The sequence below is a fragment of the Zonotrichia albicollis genome, chromosome 4 (assembly GCF_047830755.1).
Source record: "Zonotrichia albicollis isolate bZonAlb1 chromosome 4, bZonAlb1.hap1, whole genome shotgun sequence".
In the NCBI taxonomy this organism is placed as follows: Eukaryota; Metazoa; Chordata; class Aves; order Passeriformes; family Passerellidae; genus Zonotrichia; species Zonotrichia albicollis.
In genome coordinates, this window is record NC_133822.1 from 20749049 (window position 1) to 20769417 (window position 20369).

Sequence of the window (20369 nt, forward strand, 5' to 3'; positions counted from 1 at the left end):
TCTTTCCGCTGCATGATCTCCTTCCATGGCACTTCGGGGTCTCAACCCCTACCCCCCTGCAACTTTTGGTCATCCACCTGAGCTGTTGAGCTGCTCACCATGGCCAAATTAAAGCAGAAAATCAAGGGGTGCCATCAGCCAAGGGCTTAAATAGGCTGAAGGGGCCAATTCCTATTGCCTCCCACCAATCTCATGCCTGCAACAAGCTTGTGCCAGCCACAAAGCTGCTGCAGCACTGGAGAGATCTTCTCACTGACACAGGGACACATGCAAGCACACAGAGCTCTGAATGAGATTTTTTTGTTGTTGTATTCTCATCTCTGCCATGTTAATAATGAGGCACTCAGCCTCCCTCAGATTATTTCTGTCCCTCATCCTCCCACAGACAATAGTCCAAATCCATTCAGAGGGAAGATGCAATGGCTGGGACTGCAAAGCTCCTCCAGCATATCCTCTAGCATTGCTAAATTACACACTATTTAACAACCAAGCATCTCAATTTTATTAGTAATCTTATAATTACAGCATTGTAAAAGAAAAAAAAAAAGTGGCGGAGGGTGTTTGGTCGTTTTTGTTGATTTTTTTATGATGAAGCTGCCAGTGTCTGGAGGAAACTTGTGCTTTGCACACACAGAAAGGCACACACGTATTTCATATGGTGCATTGCAAGCTGCATGGAATAGAAAGCAGCTGGAGGAAAATGGCTATAGAGAAATGGTTCTCCTGGGCATCATCTGTTGATTTGTTTTGTTTATAGAAGGAATGAGATTTTTATCTCTGCTCAAAATATAAAATGCTTCCATGGCACTGAGCTGACTGCTTGGCTATGCTCTCACTCAGGAACGGAAATAAAAAGGGGGAGAAGGAGGGAAAAAAAAAGGTTTTACTGCCCAGAATCCCTAGCAATGTCAAAAATCAAATAGAAAATGTCCACCAGTGACACAGTTAAAGCCTGAAAGAGGAACCAAGTCACCAAGCTACCATGGAAATAAAGGCCTTTTTACCGTGCTTGTTAACAGTAGGGGTCTCCTAAAGCTGGGGAGGCAGGTTAGGGAAAAACTGCCAAAACCCCAATTCTGAAATCCCAGACTGAGTCCTGGCAGGATGAACCTACTGACATGGTAAATACACCTTTCAGTCCTTCTGAGATTCATGGCCTGGGAAGGCACAGGTTCCTACAGTCCTTCCACCATCCTGTGCCCACTGTTAAAATTCCAAGCTCCCTCTGCAACCTTGCTAGGGGAGGTTCCTCACTCCTCTGTTCCTGACACCCAGAATCTGAGGGTCTCTTTCATTTAATACCAGACAACATCTCTGTGTCCTAGGAGAACACCAGATGGCTGCTTTTCCACTCAAATTGAGAGCACTTCCATTCATATTAAACAAAAATTACAACCCAGGAAATAAAATACATTGTGAAACCACTGAATACTTAACTACTGCTAAAAATATAAACTTTTAAAAATTTTAAAACACAACTACCAAGAGACATAACTACCAAGAGACACAACTATACAATCTGTGAGAAATTACCTGAGGTCTAAAACTTTCTAGCAGACAAACAAATTTTAAATTACTATTCTTCTGAAATAGGAAAGGCCCAAGGTTTGTTGCCATATATAGGAATAGGTCTAGTAAAACAGAGGGTTCTTTATCTCTGTACCACACCAGTTCCTGCCTCTGAAGAAGGGATGCAAGTGAGTCAGCCAGATACATATAAGTGAAGGCTGCTGAACATTACTCCAGAACAACCCTGTTTCACAGGCTACAAGAGGGGATCCAAAGCCTTTCTGGAGCCACCAAGAGGTGTTTGCTCTTCTGAAGCTGTTGGCCAGAGCTCTGACTTGAATGGCTGCCGAGCAGCTCAACCAGCAGACTCAGCTCAGAGTCCCATACTGAGTACAGTTCCTCATAGCATTCAGAGACATTAATCAGTGCAGCACAACAGTGTCAAACTCACTGAAATCTATCCTAACATTCTCTATGCTATGTTTTGCTGCTATGAAGCTTACACTGAGAACTCTGTTGGGCGAGATTGCTTCATCTCAAGCCACGATGAGCATTTCAGAAAATCTTAAAACAGAGATTTGTTACAAACAGAGAACAAACAGATCATATCGATATTTTAAAGGTGGAAGAGGGCCCTTTCAGTTTTTGACCACCATCACTCTGTCTGTCATGCTAGCATGCAACCCATTGAAGATCCTTCAGCTGCTCCTTCCTCTCCCAGGATGGCTTTATTTCATGTCTTCCCCACATTTCAAACCACATGCCTCGACGACCTCTTCAATTGTTATAGCTCTACTGAGAGGGTGTTTACATAAAAGCTCTTTGGAGCTTTTTGGATGAGAAGCCACAAACATGCATGCACAGATTGCATCAGATTTATTGCCACAGAGCAAAGTAAGACAATACTGAGGGTTACAGGTTCAGAACTCTGCCAAGAGTTCTCATCCAAGAGCATTCATTCAGCAGGAGCTTGTGATCATACAATTACCAATTACTCATCTCCTCTAAAGTCTACTGCCTTTTCATCCTTCCCATGCCCCTCAACTCATAAAGAGCATCACAAGGTTTTTAGTGGCTGAAAAGAACTATTCTTTCCAAGGAAGCAGACTTTGCTTTGTCCATGTAAGCAAGCACACAGACACTGCCCCATTTCCTACTCCCAACACACATCTCAGTTCAGCTCCTTTCTTCCAGCCTCAATTTGCCCAAATATACTTGACCTCAATCTGTAACAACCATCTGCAAATTCATCTGAAGTCATATTCTGCTGTTCCATTCTTTCCAGTCTTTCCCCAGCCATTGCTGGGCATCCAGCTTCTATTGCTACCTAAAATTAATAATATTACAAGTTTTGTTCTATTCTTTGTTTGCTGCTTCCTTACTCCTCCAACAACTTCACAGGTTCTGCAGAACCATGAAAGCAGCACCTAGTCAGGAAAGAAACTACCAAAGGAATGGATATGAAGAATCTCCCTCATGCTAGACGGATGATCCCTTCATTAAAACTCTTGTATTCTTATTGACCTGCACATCACTCCAATCATAGATAACACATGTCAAATAAACAAGTAAAGCTTAAGAGAAATTGCCACCAATGTAAGCAATGACATATAAAGCAAGGGAAGAAAGAGGCAAACATGGAACATCATTTTCTCAAGCCCCTCTGTTATTCCTGGGAAAGCAAAATAAATGCATATCCAAACTCAAACCAGAAATTTTTTTGAGCTCTTTCAGTTACTTCACAGCAGTTAGCATATACTGAGCTTATGGAACAGTAAATATTGTTTTCAATAGGGAAAAGAAACCAAAAAGAGAACTAGGGATATAAGAGAGAAAAATCCATCTAAAGATTTTGGGTGTGCCAAGGGGAACTGACAAAAAACAATCTCTCAATAATATGTCAATATTTTAAAACATTTTTTAGACAGCTCCATTAAATACTAAATAAAACTCCCCTACAGAAGAGCAAGGCATGGCAATCAAAGGCATAAATTACCTGTGAGCCAGCAGTGAGGACAAAACAAACACTGGTATGGATGAAATCTAATGCAAAGACAAAAAGTAAAGAAGAATATGGGCAATTTTTTTAAATGATGGGAGCAATGTTAAAGGAGACAAGAAAAAAGAGAACATAGATCTATATTTCAGCACTCTGAGGAGTTCTAACCTGTCAAAACTACCAACTGTTTTAACTTTTCATTTAAGAGGGAGCACAGGCAGGCTGGCAGGACACTTTGTGTGCTATCTGAAAGTGGAGTGACAAAAATCCACACACCTTGGAGCACAGGAGGAACAACCAGTCCCCCAGTGCAGGGCAGCCACAGGAACTGCAGAATGCACCCCTGGGGTTCAGGAAAGAGCTCATGGCAGTGTTTGAGGACTTTGCAGCAGACCTGAGAGGCCCCTCTGAGCCTGGCAATTAAATGCGCAGACAGAACAAGAGACAGCCCCAGTGCAATGGATGGAGTGCTGCTCTGCTTGCAGAGCCTTCTCTCTGAGGAAGTTTTCACATTGCCTCCTCCCATCATCTACTTTCAATTCCATTTAAAGCACCACCAGCAGGGTATTAAGTTCCTCGAGTTCCTAATACTGTCAGTAGATGGAGGCAGGAGCTCCCAGAAGATAATTTGGAGTACCCAAAATCAGTTTGAGAGGGGCCCAAATATCCCCAAGTTAAACAAAGTTACCTACCCAAAGGCAAAGACCAGATCAAAAGTTAGAACCAAAGTGCAGGTCCAGAAGAGTTGAGTGAAGCTCCAGAGCAGGCAGAAGGTGCCTGATGGAAAAGTCAGAGTACTTCCTTCTCTTGCTGCTCTCTCCTACCTGTGCAGCCCAGCTGGGAGCAGACCCAGGCCATTCCAAGACCCACAGAAATTGGATTGCTCAGGGGCTGAGTCCAGCTCCTGTTTGCTCTTGAGCTATTGTGTGCATTATCCAGCTTTGCGGCTCACTCCACTGGACATGGATCTGGAGACCACAGCAGAACACAGATAAATATACCAGTTTTGTGAAAAGAAAGCCATCCCAGCCCTGTCTGCCTTTACATACTATTAAGGCTCCAATCTCCACTCACTAAAATCAAACTATGCTTTAATTTGGGATTTAATGGGGAAAGGCATGAAAAAGCTCAGGGAAAAACAAAAACCACAAGGAATTAATAGGCTGGAGATCGAGTTTTTTACACAGAGTTTTTAGGATAAAGTGCACCTTCAAAAAAGCAAAAAACTCAACAACCACTTGAGGGCCTTCAAATAAACACTGCTGGACATGTACTCTCTAAATTGAAAACAAAACAAAATGAGCAGAGACAGTTTCTGAGTTTTGCAGTGCAAAACCAAGGCAAAACCAAAGCTGCACTGCATGAAAGGCCCAACACTTGTCTGGATAACCAAGAGGTTATAACAGCCTCTGAGAGAACCTAGGGATCTGAAGCTGCAATAGCAACAAGAGAAAACTGTTCTGCTTCTTCCCCAAAAGTAAGATAACTTGTTTACCTAAAAGCAGCATAATCAGAGCACTGAGTGACCTTCATTCTGGATAATCAAATCTACACACATCTACTTTGTTTTCAGAGAAACAAAGTATTTAGTCATATGTGGTATGGCACTTTTCCAAATTCTAATTCAGTCATTTATTCTGTTCCTTCTCAAGCTTACCTAGAGATGCTTGATTTAGCTCAAAGACAAGGCCACATATTGCACAGCTGTGGGATCAAATTATGTTTGACACATTAGTGGGAATTACAGGTTTTCTTGATGTGAAACTGCATGACAAAGACAACTCAGAATCTTTTAGGTGTTCTGTCATCAACAGCGGTTTGCTGGTGTTTCCTGTTGAGTCAGATCCTTCTAGCTTTTCTGATGGGACATTCACATGAAGGGGAAGGAAGCAGAAGGATTTGCAGTGATTATGGCCATTTTAGGGGGAAAAAATTGAAAAAAACCCACCAGCTGGGGTTAACAGAATATTAAAAAACCCAAAACTTCCCAGCCTTCTGGCCTTGCAAACCTGATGCTGGGTTCACTTGAAACTGAGAAGCTAGGGTGATTTTTTGAGGGGCAAAAGTTGGTCCAAGATCTAGTATTAGGTGGTATTCACTTTAGGAAAAAAAAAAAGTTTTAGCTAACTCAACCCCAAACAGTAAGGTTCTCCAAAACCAGCATGAAGTTTTTGCTGGAGAAACATTACCTCTAAGCTTTCCCTTTAGAGCCCTTTCCAAAACCACACATGCAAAGTGCTGCCAAACAAGCAATGGTATTGAAGTCACCTGTATGGAAATACTGCCTTGTTCTGAGATCAGCTTCTGGTGTGGTTTAGTGCAGGTATGGCCCCAACTAAGAACTCTAACACAAGTGCCCCATTGACTAAGTATGTCCCCCATCCAACTGTATGCAAATGACTTTAGGTCAGAGGAGGAAAAATATTAAGTTTAGTTTTCATTCTTTTTAATCAGACTGCAAATTCTTTGGGTCAGGCCTGACTTGTTCTGCACTGGGTGGGCAGTACCTTGATCTAGGGAGACCCCAATCTCTTAGTCTCTATACTTGTTTCTAGCACAAGTAATCATTAATATTACTTCAATGTAAAAATTACATCTTTCTGAATTACTTAGCTTTTCAGAAACAGACAGGAACACCACTAGTTTATGTTTTGCTATGTTTGAAAGCATGCAATTAGACACGGATCTTACAAACATAAACAAACACTCCCATCCAACCTCCATGTTTCTAAAAAACCCCAGGTTTGTTTAGACAAGGGGTTGATAATCCAGTTTGAACACAGGTATCTGAATGCTGTGACAGCTTCTTCATAATGCTCAGCTTATGGTACATTAAACTTTAAAGCAAGATAAACTCCTGCTTTCATTTTATCAAACATCTACCCAGACAGCAAAAAGAAAGACACAAAGCAATGTTTGCAGCTACAGCCAAGCATGGGATATCCAACTCAGCATATGTTTGAAATGAAAATGAACAATATGTTGCATAGATACACTACTGTATTTTTCAATTGAGAATATCACTGGGATTTGTAAATGTTAAACTCATTCTTCCCTTAAGAGTTTGGTTTTATTTCACGCCTAAAAAAAGCCCCTGAGATTCACAGAGATTAGGCAAATAGAGACAGCAGTGCCTGCAATTGAGAAAGAAAGTGCTCTTAAAAGAAACTGCTCTGATAATCAGTTTGGGTGGAAGAAATCACAGGGGAGGACGCAGACAAGACATTTTTTAAGAGTGCTAAGTGTTTTTTAAGAGCACCACTGGTATTACTGAACTTTGGTAGTTAGCCATATTATGCCTTTTTGTGGTCAATAAAGCAGCAACCTGCCTATCACAATAATAATGATGTAGCAACAGACATCTAAGAATCCATGATAAGAAATCTGCAAGAGACTTTTACCTATAGAGAACAAGTAGCAAGAATGAGGAGGGTAGCAGAAAACTAAATCCTTCAGGAATGGGGGATAGCAAAGAGGCTTGAGCAGCCTCTTAATTTAACAGATTACCAAAAAAACAACTATTCAAATCCAAACAGACTATGTACCAAAAAGCTTCATAGGTCTTTCTACTCCCAGTATTTCATCAACTACCTTACAAAGCCTCTCCTTAGAGCTGACTTAAGGTCATGTAAAAGACAAACACTGAAAGGTTATAGTTGCTTCCACTGATTTAAAATTGACACATTACACTACAAGGATCACCTTCATATCACACTGAGCACAACACATGAGAAATCAGAGATGTGCTATTACATGATTTGCTATAAAGAGTTATTATGTTCATCGTACCATAAAAAACAGCCTAAAAATTATCAAATCGTCCAAGTTTATAAGAATTGTATGGGGAAGATTCAAGTCTTTCTTTAGAGAACTTGTTTCTAAGACTTCTAAAGAAAGACGTGTATCTTCCCTATAAGTTAATTTTTATGCAGCTGCAACCTCTGCTCCCCTTCCCAATCAACCCTTTCTTCTCTCCCTCTTTCATATGACCTCACCATACCCAAAAACATGAAGAGATTGGTCTTATCACAGTTTAGCAAGATACCACCTGCCAGCTGAGCTGTGACAAATCCCAGCTGGCCTTACAATGCCCACACTCACAGGGACTGAGGCTGAGCTGATGGACAGCAGCTCAAGGCTGTGGTTTAAAGCACTGAGTACCCCCATCCACGAAAACTGTGCTAAAGGAAAGAGCTCAATAAGATGAGTGTTGCCATGACCACATTCCTATTCTAGTGTGCATTAGATCTTTTTACTCTCTCCTCTACCTGCAATTGCCTTCTGTTGAGCCTTGCTAAGCCTTTTACAGCCAACAAGGTGGACAAACTGCCTGTTCTTTGTACTCACACAACAGTTGCCACAACATGACCCCAGTCAATCATACGCTACTGCCACAACAAAATTTACAACAGCAAATATTCATTCCTCCCTTTCCCCTGGATTGCCCTTCTGAAGAGACACAATCTTGGAAGAAAAAGCTAAAAAAAGAATAATTCAGTAGTTATTAAAAAATTAGGATAAGGCTTATAAAGAAAACCTCAAAGGAACCTTAAGAGTTATTACTTTATTATTACTCCTGCCACACACAACACTCATGTTTTCTTAGCTCCTAGAAGAGCCAGATAATCAGGTATGCAACATGATTGCAATAAAAACATTTTCTAGAATTAGAGACCTGCATTTCTATTAGCAACCATTTCACACACTTAATGTTTAAATAATTCCTTGAACCCAAGGTTTCATGAATAAAGGAAGATGTGAGCATGCATTGAGTTTACCGAGTGTTTAAACACGCAGGTAGTATAAAAAATTTCAACAAAATAGATTCAAATTAGAAAGTTGACAAGTTTGAACAACTACCACACTTGCAGATGTGCTTCAAGACTTGAACCTTACAGGCTCAGGCACTGCACTTTACTGAGATAAACGGATGCAAACAGCTCAGTCCTTTGAAAGGCAAACCTACCAAAAGCCCGTAGCTTATTTCACTGCAAGCTTAATAATCACCAGCTTCCCATTGGAAGAGTGATCTATAGACACCTGAATTTAATAAGCTACTGAAAAATAAACTTGAATCTGTAGATCAACAAGACTGGTTAGTTGTAACCATTTACAAGTATAAAACACTTTTCCCATATAAAACTTCTTCTTGATGCTTTCACAGAACTCACCTTCAGCCAGGAAAGCAGACACACTGAATGGGGTGTCTCTACTGTTAGACAATTTCCCACCTCACTGCTAAGTTGAGCTTTTTGAAACTTTTATGGTCAGCCCTCAATTCTGCAATAACTGAGCACAGCCATGAATCTGGTTTAACTCTGCAATTAGAGCTAGCTTTGTTAATGGCAAGACCAAATGTGCACTAAACCACCATGTCTTAACTTCAAGGGGAGGAACAGCCTTACCTAAACTGAACCACAAAATGGGGCCCTGGGCAAACACACACCAGACAGTGCCTGAGATTTACAAGGAGCAGTTCCGGGTCTTTGGAGATCTCGGCACATCCGGACATGAGCTATGGGGAAGTATCAGGCAATTTCAAATGATTCACAGGTGGCCAGACCTCACCAGCTGATCTGCTGCTTTTCTGAACTGTGGATGTGCCTCTGTCCCCCTTGAGCTCCCAGAGATGTCACAGGTCTGCAGCTAAACAGCATGGTCTTAATGATCTAGAGCCACTGTTCTTTTTCCCAGTGAAATTCAGAGGAGGTAGGACTTGGATGTTTGCAATTATTTGGGCAGATCTCGTTGAGAAAGCAGGCTCACCCACCTATTTGACACAGCAACACATGTCAGATATAGACATGACTCTTTTTAGTCTCTCTAGACCCTCCCTGAACACAGAAGGAAGTTGAACAAAGCTCAACAGGGTGAAACAATGACAAAATGTATGCAAAGAGATCTGTCATTTACATTGCTACAACAGTCGTGCTAAACTCATGGTGCCATCACTATTCTCTTCCTGATTAGCTTTGGATTTTTGGTGGATTTTTTTTTTCAACAACAGTCCCTGAAACCTTTTCTTGAACACTCATACAATTGAGAAAAACCCCATTATTTTACTGCAAGGCAGAATTTAAAGATAAATGCAAGGGAAAAGTCAGAAAAACACTCCCAGTTCAGCTAATATAATTTCTGAAAGAAATTGTCAGAACAGGGGGGAGGTTGTTTTGTTTTTTTTTCATTTCAGCACAGGTCACTGCATTGCCTACTGTGCTAACCATTACAGCTGCTGTTATTCTGATTTGTGTCTACTAGTCAGCGTGGAAAGAACAAGAGAGGAAATTCAAGCAGCAGTTTGAGTGTCTGTACACTTAAGCCAAAAAACAAGTGTGTGCAGCACAGTAGAGAGAAGAGGTCCAACAAGTATTTGGTTTCTTTTTGACGCGGACCAATGCTCCTGCTGCCCAAAGAAATTATTAAAAAACCAACAAATAAGTTCTTAACTTAGAAGATAATTTTTGTTAGCAGTTAGTAAAGCACTTACAAGACAATATTGCAAGGAGAGAATTCTCTAAAAGCACAGTGAGTTTTGTGAGTATTTATTGCACTCTCTGCTTCCAAACCAACTCCCCCTCCACTTCCCTCCTAGGAACCTTCCAGTTTCCCCTCATGGATAAGAGCGTACAGATGCTGGGTTTCAGCAGGTTTGTGCCTGATGTGTAACCCATGTCACTGCTCTCACTCACCAATACAGCAGGACCAGCAGGACTGCCAGCAGTGCCAGGGTGGCTGCGGTACTGTTCATTCCTGGGGAGACAAGTGCCAGAAGATCTGCAGGCTCCATTTTCCTCCACTACAGTTGCAGCCTTGGGTGCTGTGCGCAGGGGAAAGCCTCCACAAGGGCTGATAAAGCCTTCCACAGCTAAAGGAATGACATCTGCAACAAAACAGGAACTGAGAGAGCAAAAACATGTCATCACAAACGGCAAACCTTCCCTCTTCTCACCGACTGCACACTCAGACAGACCTCGAAGGTTCCCTGAATGGCAGAATGTAGCAATTTCCCCCCTCCCACTGTTGTTGACTGTCATGCTAGTAAATATTTACATACCCACTGCTTGAGACATCAGCGTTACTGAATGGGTTTTTTGACCTAAAGTTTGGGAATCTGGGAAATGTGTGGGGAAAATAAATGGGGAAGACAACCTGACCATGTTACAGATCATGGAAGAAAAATACAAAGTTTTTCAGGGATGTCCTGACATACAAACAGTGGAGTTCTCTAAAGTAACTAAAATAGAACATTTTTGCAATATGAAACTTCATTAGCACCTAATTTCAATGCTGGTTATGCCTTGTAAGAATGGAACAAAGTAAACTTCAAATTACCACAACTAAAAGGAGTAATTAGAGGAAAGCTGGTCTAATGTGACTTCTAGAATGCACATAAAGAAAGACCAAATGAGCAGAAAACCTCAATTTTTTTGGGGTAGTACCAGATCCATAAGTCAGCATCTGTCACACTGGTGAATCCACACAGACAGCACTTGTTTGGCTGTATCATCTCAGCTCCATGAGGGCTACAGTAAATTTCCCTGGCTCAGTGCACTGCCCCCCTCAGAGGTACCACTAACCAGTCTCTCCAGAGATACTTTGGCTACCCCTACAAATAGCTGTATTTCTAGTATCAGGTTTGACACCAATATGGTCAAATCTACTATCTCTGCACTGTGGCACAGTGAGGTTGCCACAGCCCCATGAACAACTGCACACAACCACCAAGTTTTCGCTGCAGTTCTGGAAATGGTTAGTTCTCTGTATATTAATTCTTCAGCTTTCTTCCATATTTTCCTGCCTGCAAACCTCAAGCCTGTTTTAAGCATCTGATCCAGTCCAACTAGAAAGGTAAACCAAAGAACACATCCTTGAAGCACTTCTACGGGAGAAGTCCAGCAACTGGCTATACACTCAAGTAACCAAATTCCATGAGCAAAATGATCTTCAGGACAACAACATCAGAAGCAGCAGCTTGCATGTAAACACCTCAGCCCATGACAAAATTCCCTGAACTGTCCAGTATTGTTTGTTACTTATGAAACTATAAATTCTCATATATGTGCTTTGGAGTTTCCATCCATCCTAAAAAAACCATTTGAAAGATAAGAAAATCGATGCTACACAAAAATTTGGTTTGTGAATCATATGGTAACCTTAAGAACCAGAAATTCTGTAAAATCTGATTCTCCTAACACACCTGATGAAGAGTGGTTTCTTCTCTGACTACCCCAAGACAATAGCTTAGATTTAATGTGCAAGGCTTCTCCAATATCACTGTATTACACTTCCTGCTTTTATCAGAGAAGTTAATAATATAGGTATCAAAAAAGTAAAGTCTTTAACACAATGGAGTTTAATTTTAAGAAGATTTGGCTCTACTCTAAGTGAATCACTGCTATTTTGGTTCTTCATGCTTCACAACTGCATTAATTCCCTTCCAGCCTGAGATCCTTACAGAATAAGTACAAGGTGTTAACCAGCTCATCAGCTCCACAGAATAGGGAGGAAGCTCACAGAAAACCTTGCTGCAGGTATTAACAACTCCACTGCTATTCTAGGTCAATAACAGCTCTGCTGGTTTGCTGCTGCTGCTGCTGGAAAGTTCTGCAAGAACAACTCCAACAAGATTTAACACCAGTGACACAAGGAATTAATCAGTGGGTACAAGCTAATCCCAATAACAACCAATCCTGTGGGACTTTCAGAAAAAGAAAAAAAAAATCAAACATTGATATGCATCAAAGTCTTTTCTAAAAGACTTTTCTTCTTTTCTTCTCTTCTTTCTTTTCCAAAAGATTTGTCTTTTCTTCTACCATAAGGGAAGAAGGCAAGAAATAATATTCCAATTTTACTTTATTTGGCTTTTTAATAAAAGACATTTTTCTGCCCATAGAGGACAGATGTTCTCTTATTAAAATCAACTGCACGACTCCTGTCAGCACACTCAGGTCAAGTAGAAATCTCACTTGTTTTTTAAGGAGCACTGGAGTCTTTTCCCAGTCACACTGAGAGACAGGAGGTATGAATAGTTCTTAAACACATGCCTATGAAAGAAAATAGTGTCTCACATCAGAATCCAGTTTGGAATGGAATCTCACATCAGAAAGAAAATAGGGTCTCACATCAGAATCCAGTTTGGAAAAGAACACATAATTAACCTATCTTTTTTTTTTTTTTTTTGCTTTTCTTTTCATCCTTTTCTGCTGTTGATGGTGAGGTTTGTTTTGTTTCACTTTTTAAGCCTCATCACCTTGCTGAAGGATTTTAACTTGGCACCTCTGACCGTTAAGAAGAGTGGCAAGCATTGACTCTAAAACCCACCTGGAGCGCTTCTCATCACAGACAGAGGCACGTACAGTTATCGTCTTGGAGCTAGGGAGCTCAGCTCTGTGAAGAATCACATAAATCCACATGATACTTGTGGGGGGGAAAGCAGTCAGGGATGCAGAGAGCAATGAAAACAAGCTAATTATCAATCCTGAGAATTCTCTTTACAAGTTTTTTTACGTGAGAAATGTCACCCTAATTAAGACTCAACAGCACAGATATTTTGCACCAACCTCCAAGTCCCTTTGCGGAGTCACGGTGGGCAGCACGGTGACAGTATCAAGGAACTAGAGACACAGACACAAAGTCCCCTCTGCCCGCAGGCTGGAGGAAGCCAGAGACCAGCAGCAGAGAGCCTTTTCCTGTCAGAGTGCTTTGCGTCAGCAGAGAGCCTGCGTTTGCATCCACCAAGGCTTGCAGCTCCCTGACACGGTGCCGTCCACGCTCTTCCCTTCCGTGGCGATTACATCCCACGGGTCACCACCTGGTTCATCACAGACAGATGTGGATACAAGCTGCACTGGAGGGACCCATCTCAGCCTCCATTCCCCGCCACGCAGTGCCTGGGAGCTGCCCAGCAAACACAGCAGGAGTTTGGTGCTGAGCAGCCCGGGCTGCAGCCTGCACACACACCCACAGCAGCAGCAGCTATTAAACAGGGCAGTGCACAACAGCATTCAGAGTCTGAGAGGCTGAATTGTTCCTCAGCTGAAAAAGAACAAAAACCTGGCACCCAGACAACGCAGGTTTTACAGGAAGCCTCTGTGCCTTACAGCCCTGAGTCCTGTAATATTTTCTGTAAATGCTCTTCCAAAACAACGCATTTCAACTTTTAAAGGAATACATCAGTGGCTGTGGCCTCAGCAATGCTTGACATGCACAAGTGTTGTTCCAACATGAAGTACAGAGTTTATTAAAAAGCAGGATTATAGACCTTCCCTAAATCATGTTAAGGATTTTGACCTGTCTTCAAAGCATATCAAATGGAAAGCATAGTCTCATCTTTCAGGAGCTACTGACTACACCAGCTAGACAAACCACATACTCCTGCTAATGACCAAATTCAATTCCTCTTCTGCTATTCTACCTCATATATTTTAGGTCTATAATAATCTAATTAAGGCTGAGCCACACCAGCTTTATGATAGATGAAGGAAGTCCAGGAAGATGTTACATTTTAATTTTATAGCAGTTTGTGTCTATAGAAATTTATAGCACAGTCTTCAGATCAACAAAATTCTGCTACAGACAGCTTAGCCACAAAATACTGCAGACAAAATACCACAGAACAGCTTAAAAAAGAGATTAATCAGGGACTAGTTTATGTATAAGCTTTAACAAAGCCCATGTAACAAAATGTGTAAGTATATATGATGATAATTTATCTTAAAGCAAAAACCTTCCCAGAGCCAAAATGAATTCTCAATGTCTTGAATGTAGACCAACAAAAAAAATTCTAGAGGCATATTTCACAGAGGTTTTCTTTTTTTTCTTAAATTCAAAACAACCTTAATATCCAAAGTACTGGCAATAATAATGTATTGGAATAGAGGGATTTACAATGGCCATCTGTGACTTAATTATTGCTATCCCTGTTCAAGGATTGATTAAGCAGTTTAATCAGATGATTCTGTACTCCTGCATGATAAACTATGACAAACTACCCAAGAGACAGACCACCAAGGCATCAGAGCCTCCTAATAAACATCCTGCTCTACATTCAGGACAGAAAGGGGCACCAAAAGGGTTCTATGAGCTCGTGGCAGATTCTTGAGTCACCTTGAATAAAGTCACTGCAGTAAAGTGGATCTCAAAGGGCAAACACAGTGACTGTAAAACCCCACTGAGGAGCCACTTTGATGACACTTCCAACTGAGCCCCAGAAAGACACACTTTTGCACTTAAATTGTTTTGCCAAGTCAGAACCTGGTTATATTAACCTAAATGCTTCTCAGCAAACAGGCATGCAGTTTAAAATTTTAGGAAAGCTAAAATATTATGCAAACTTGTACTTCACTAACAAATTTAATCTCTAGCTGCCTAAAAGTTATGGTACTTCAAACACAGTCAGTATCTTAGAGTCCAAAAAACTCATTATGCTAACTAAATGTAGTGCCACTGTACTAAGTCCCCTCTAAAGCAACAAGCTGTGAGATATCCTAGTTATTTCAAAGAACTCCTCTTAGAAATAGCACAGATTCTTTGGTCAAAAGGAATGACAGCTTCTTCCTCTTGCTGTGAGAGTTTGGAATGAGTTTCTAAAATAAAGTTACCTTTGCTAATAGTGGCATTAAGATCTTGCAGCCCCTGTGAAATTCCAGAGAAAGCAGAAATTAGTGTAACATCTGCTGTCCGTCACCAGGCATTTCTAAGCAAATTGACTTTATTAAATAATTGGTAACTTGTTTATATTTCTATAGCTTGCTTTAGAAACATTGATTGATTCAAGCAATCCTGTAATTTCATTGTCCTATAAACTTGACTGGAGATAAATATGGATTTATGTTCACAGATCAATAGCTCCACATTCACAGCAAAAGCCAAAAAAACCTGCTAGACTATTCTTGTAGTTGCAGAGAGACATATAAATGTTTGCAAAAACATTATGGTAAGAGCTGTTAAGTTTTAATTTTTTTTTTCTGAAGTTTGGTTTTTAAACACTATGAAAAACGCCTAACCTTCTCTGTCTAATTGAAAAGCTACTCTAGATGACAAATTCCAGGCTTGAATTCTCCAAATTATGTTTTGGTGCTGGATTACAGGTCAAAAGAACTGTGAAAAACTTAACAGAAATACCTTGTTCTATAACTTAATTAAACAAACTTATAGACTAACACAATGCATTTATCAGTATCCTGTCAAAATCCAAAATGACAAATGGGAAATGCGCCAAAAGTCTCAAAAACGTTGAACCTCAGACAAGGTATAAAGAGCTATTCTTCACCTGAGGACTACCACTGGTTTTTTTTTAGTATCTCATACTCCCAGAAGAAACTCCACAGATGTGAATGGAGAATGTGCCCATGGGCTGTGGCCTTCAGCCTGACAAGAATATTGGAATTCTTCCAACCTGGGAACTGTGGGCAGTATCAGCTGTCCCTTTATGCCTTATCTCTGTCTAAAACCAGAGGGTTTGGATGCAATTGTCCCTCTGAGGTGAATAAAAGAGCAAAAAGAGGGAGCAAATGAATGTTCAATGTATTAGGTGATACAAACATGCCAAAACCAGAGCAGGTACCACATCTCACAGCTGCCACTAGTCTCTGCACACAAGAGGCAGCAACCTGGCAAAAAGCAAAAGAAAGGTGGCAATGAAGCAAGTCAGACTAATGCTATTGCCACAGGAATGGTTCTCACACCTCAAAAAGCTCAGAAACTCTTAGCTTGCATCCACATGTAGAAATGCAACCTGACTGCAAAGAAACACAAACTGGCAGCAAAAATAATCACTGAGGTCCAGTTCTTCAGCAATTCTTTAATGGCATCCACAGATGCAGAAAGATCCCTTCACAGGACATTCTCCTGGAGATCACCATGGGCAGGGTTTGGTGATGATGCTCTGACTCCTGCAGATGTGGCAGGGGAAGCTTTTGCCCTGTTGCCATTCTTGCCTTCTAAATTGTTCCCCATGACAGATATTTCCAAATGACAATAACTGCACTGTGAACAACCATGATGAATATTCTGAGATGGCAGTAAGAGCACAAAATGTGTGGGGCACTGGAACACACAAAGCTGGACTGGAAGACACTTTGAACCTTCACACCATGGGGCAAACCTAGGGACAATATAAAGCACCTTGAAATGCCTTATTTTCACTCTTGCCCCTATACAGAGTGTATCTGCTGCCTAAATGTATGCATCACATCATGAATAATTCTTGGTAGATCGTGCCAAATATTCCCAAAGGCTTCTTACCCCTCTGAAAGGGAGCACAGATAACTCATGTGCAAATTGCAGCCCTTTGTACGTGGCCTAGAAGCACATGGAATATATGGGCAGCTCCACTCTGGTTCAGCCCTTTGTGCTTTCCCACTGCAGACTTTCCTTCTGACCACTTGTACACTAATTCACCAAATCAGAAATCCCTTCAGCTTCATTCTCAGCAGATATGCTGAAACACAGACATGCAAAACTGGCGAGAGGAGAAGAAAAAAAGTAAAATAAATAAAATTATGCAATCAAAAAACCAGCACTTCCCAACCTCAAGCTCTTTCTGAACTCTTGGTTTAGCTGAGTTTTTTTCTACAGTGCTGGTTGATCATTTGTGCAATTGTGATAAATACAGGTTTTACTGGGGGCAAGGACTGTCAAGCTCCAAGCAATGAAAAAAGTGCTCAGAAGCTGTGAAACCCAAAGGATCAGGGCTAAAATACTAATTAAACTAATTTCAATTGCTCAATTTAAAAATTGCATGTTTTTCCTGCAGTCTCATGGATCTGAGAGTAAATCTGTGATTTTGGAATGCTTGAGGCTAGCAACACTTACAAAAGGGCATGAACCCAATAAGCTGACCTATTAGCCAAGGGAATAAAGGTTAAGTGGAAGACTAAATAACCTGATGTTATGAGTTGAAACAGCAAGAAAAACTTGGTCTCAACGAGATTTCAATCCTGCTGACACTCCTTTTAACTTCATCTCTCAAAATGTGCTGTAGTTGGTATCTGAACCTAAAGTTTGCAGTGTTCAGCCTCCTTCCTACCTTCTGATGCCTTCCACCACATGGCAGATAAGCCCAGCATCATATTGGAGCTGGGCTAGTACAAAAAAGAAATATATTTCCTTCTCAGGGTATGGGGAACTTTCTCCTCAGGTCTGCGTATGGCAGCTCAACCTAACTAGAAATTCCCAGTGACACAGGGAGGTTGTGGTGAGCTGTAATTCAGAGGGGGCCCCCAAAATTGCATGAGTATTTTAAGAGTGTAGCAAAGAATTTTTGGAAGTCTGGTGCAGGTAGATTCTCTCTGCCCTCGTGTGATGCACTCAGCTCTGTGGATGGAGAGCACCAACTCCAAACATAAAATACTGTTTTTTCTCTCAGTATGTAACTCCAGTGAACCTTATTGGAGCACTGAGGGTACACTGAGAAGATTACACTCCTAAATGGGCAGTTACAGCTGTACTGCAAATGCAACATTACACGCTTTCTATTATGGTTCAGGACCACTCCACTCGTCAATACTGTTATAAACCTCAGAAAACAAGGGTTTATAATGGAAATGCTGAAACACACAACTCTAAAAACCCTGGCAGAGAGGAAATATAGCCATAAATTCAGCTTTTCTTTTCCAGCATACACATTGGCAAGTTATGAATAATAGGTATTTCTACACTCACAACAGACAGACGCACACACTGCTCAGGGTAACCTTTGCTGTAAAGGTGGAGGATAGAAAGAGCTCAGAGTGGAAAGAGCAACCCTTCATCTTGTGTTTTACAGAGTTACTGCAATGATGGCATAAACCCAGCAATTGAAATTTAGTGCCCTATGCACCAGCCCTGAATTTCGAATGCACTTGTTTTAGACAGGGTGTGTTATGTTTCTCTGGTCAGCAAGAAAAAGACATGAGCCCCCTCAAACCCCCTCAGCCTTCTTTGTTTTTAAAAAAGACTTGGCTGTTAGGATGCTGTTTAAATGACATTGCAAAACAGCTTGCTATCCATTCAAAAACAGATACTCTATATATATTCTTTTCTGTATATATTCTGGTCCCTATCTTCTTAACACTACCAAGAAGCAAAATTTGCTTGTAATTACTGAATTTGTTACTGTCAAAACCCCTGCTCTGTTTGGCAAGAAAAAGATGGGCAGGCAACTGTACTACCACTGAGGCATTTGGGGATTTCTTCAGATATTAACAGCAACAGCAGAGGTGGGTCAATACAATCCCATTGGCCATATCATGCTCTGTGATTTCTGATGTGTATGAGCAAAGGAAAACTAAACCAACACAACTGCCGTTGGGGAGGAGTGCTGATGTTGGCTCAACAGGGAAATCCATGCCTGATTTAAACACTGCAGCCTGGCTGCCAGGTGGGGAAAGGCAGAGCAGGGAATTCCATGTGTGACCGTGTTCACAGGGGTCACAGGTTGAGGGAAGAGACGACGATTTGACTTTATGTTTCAGAAGGCTTGATTTATTATATTATGATATATATTACATTAAAACTATACTAAAAGAAGAGAAGAAAAGATTTCCTCAGAAGGCTAGCTAAGAATAGAATAAGAAGGAATGATAACAAAGGTTTGTGACTCGGGCTCTCTGTCCAAGCCAGCTGACTGTGATTGGTCATAAATTACAAACATCCAACATGGACCAATCACAGATGCACCTGTTGCATTCCACAGCAGCAGACAATCATTGTTTACATTTTGTTCCTGAGGCCTCTCAGCTTCTCAGGAGGAAAAATCCTAAGGAAAGGATTTTTCATAAAAGATGTCTGTGACAATCAGCAGTGCCACTAATTAGTGGTGGTCCATGAGGGACACGAAAAGCTTCACCTACAAAGCAGTCCATGAGACCTCTCCATTACAAAATAGAATTTTTAAGAATTTCTAGCATTAAGAATACTAGAATTTTTTAGGTAATGGATTAATTGGTAGAAGGTTTAGAACTTCTTACCAACACCTCTAACACTAGCTCCATCATCCCCATTTCAGATCTGAGGGCATTGCATTTAACCTTTCTGCGTGTTTGATTCATGAAGGACACCAGCTCTTCAGCTTTCTGCATGACAGCAGCCCTGATGCCACGGTGTGCAAATCCCACACACCCAAATCTACATCTCTCACTCACCCAGAGCTGCCAAGCCTCTCAACAGGGAGGGAATTGCCTCCTTGTCCAGACCTGTTCAGTTCAGCATTTGGCAAATTCTGCAGAAACCAGGAGCAAAGCCACTTTATTGCCATTAAAAGGGCAACACAATTCCCAGCAGAACTGAGAACTGCCTTTCACAGCTTCTCTCGGGTGCACCTTTACTAGGAGGGTCTCCGGTCTTCACTTTCACCTTTTTTGTTTAAATAGGGTCATGCACCAGTAGCCTTAGCTAAAATCTCCCACTCTGCTCCCACAATTTTCAGCCTTCTGCTTCACCCCAGCAGCAACAGCTGAGAACCAGGAGAGATGCTTACAACAAATCTATGGTCTTCAGAATAATAAGCAAATTATTAGCAGGAAAGGACCACAGGGGTGTAATTGTGCCATTGAACCAAGTCTCCACACACAGGGCATTACTATCTCACGTACACTTAGCCCTGGGAAGTCTGCAATGTGTCCTTTTGCCAGGTATTTACCACAAGTTTACACTCAGGTGTAAGAAAAAGGACCAACAGCAAGGCTGGAATGGTTTCCCAGGTGCCTGCTTGCCAAAGATGGTCACTGCCAAAATGCTCAGAAGTGTTTTACCTTACCCAAGAAGCACACAAAACCATTTCCACTTTCTCTGCCACCTGACCACTGCTCTGTTTTATTAAGCAGCAGGGTAAACCAGAAGCATTTCCAAGGATTTTCACTGTAGTGGTCTTGAAAGCCTG

At 41.2% G+C, this 20369-nt stretch overlaps 1 protein-coding gene across 9 annotated transcripts in view; it reads right to left on the reverse strand.

Moving 5' to 3' along the window:
* The window catches only part of TBXAS1 (thromboxane A synthase 1), a 265426-nt gene that overhangs the window by 222492 nt on the left and 22565 nt on the right, over window positions 1-20369 (reverse strand). For 5 of the 9 annotated variants that reach the window (XM_074539045.1, XM_074539047.1, XM_026790876.2 and 2 more), the window contains one exon: window positions 10198-10388. In XM_074539045.1, coding sequence (XP_074395146.1) covers window positions 10198-10295 — 98 coding nt within the window. In that variant the 5' untranslated portion in view covers window positions 10296-10388. Of the gene's footprint in view, window positions 1-10197; window positions 10406-13068; window positions 13536-20369 lie in introns of those variants that run through there. The other 4 variants (XM_074539043.1, XM_026790875.2, XM_074539044.1 and 1 more) reach the window with 3 other exon arrangements.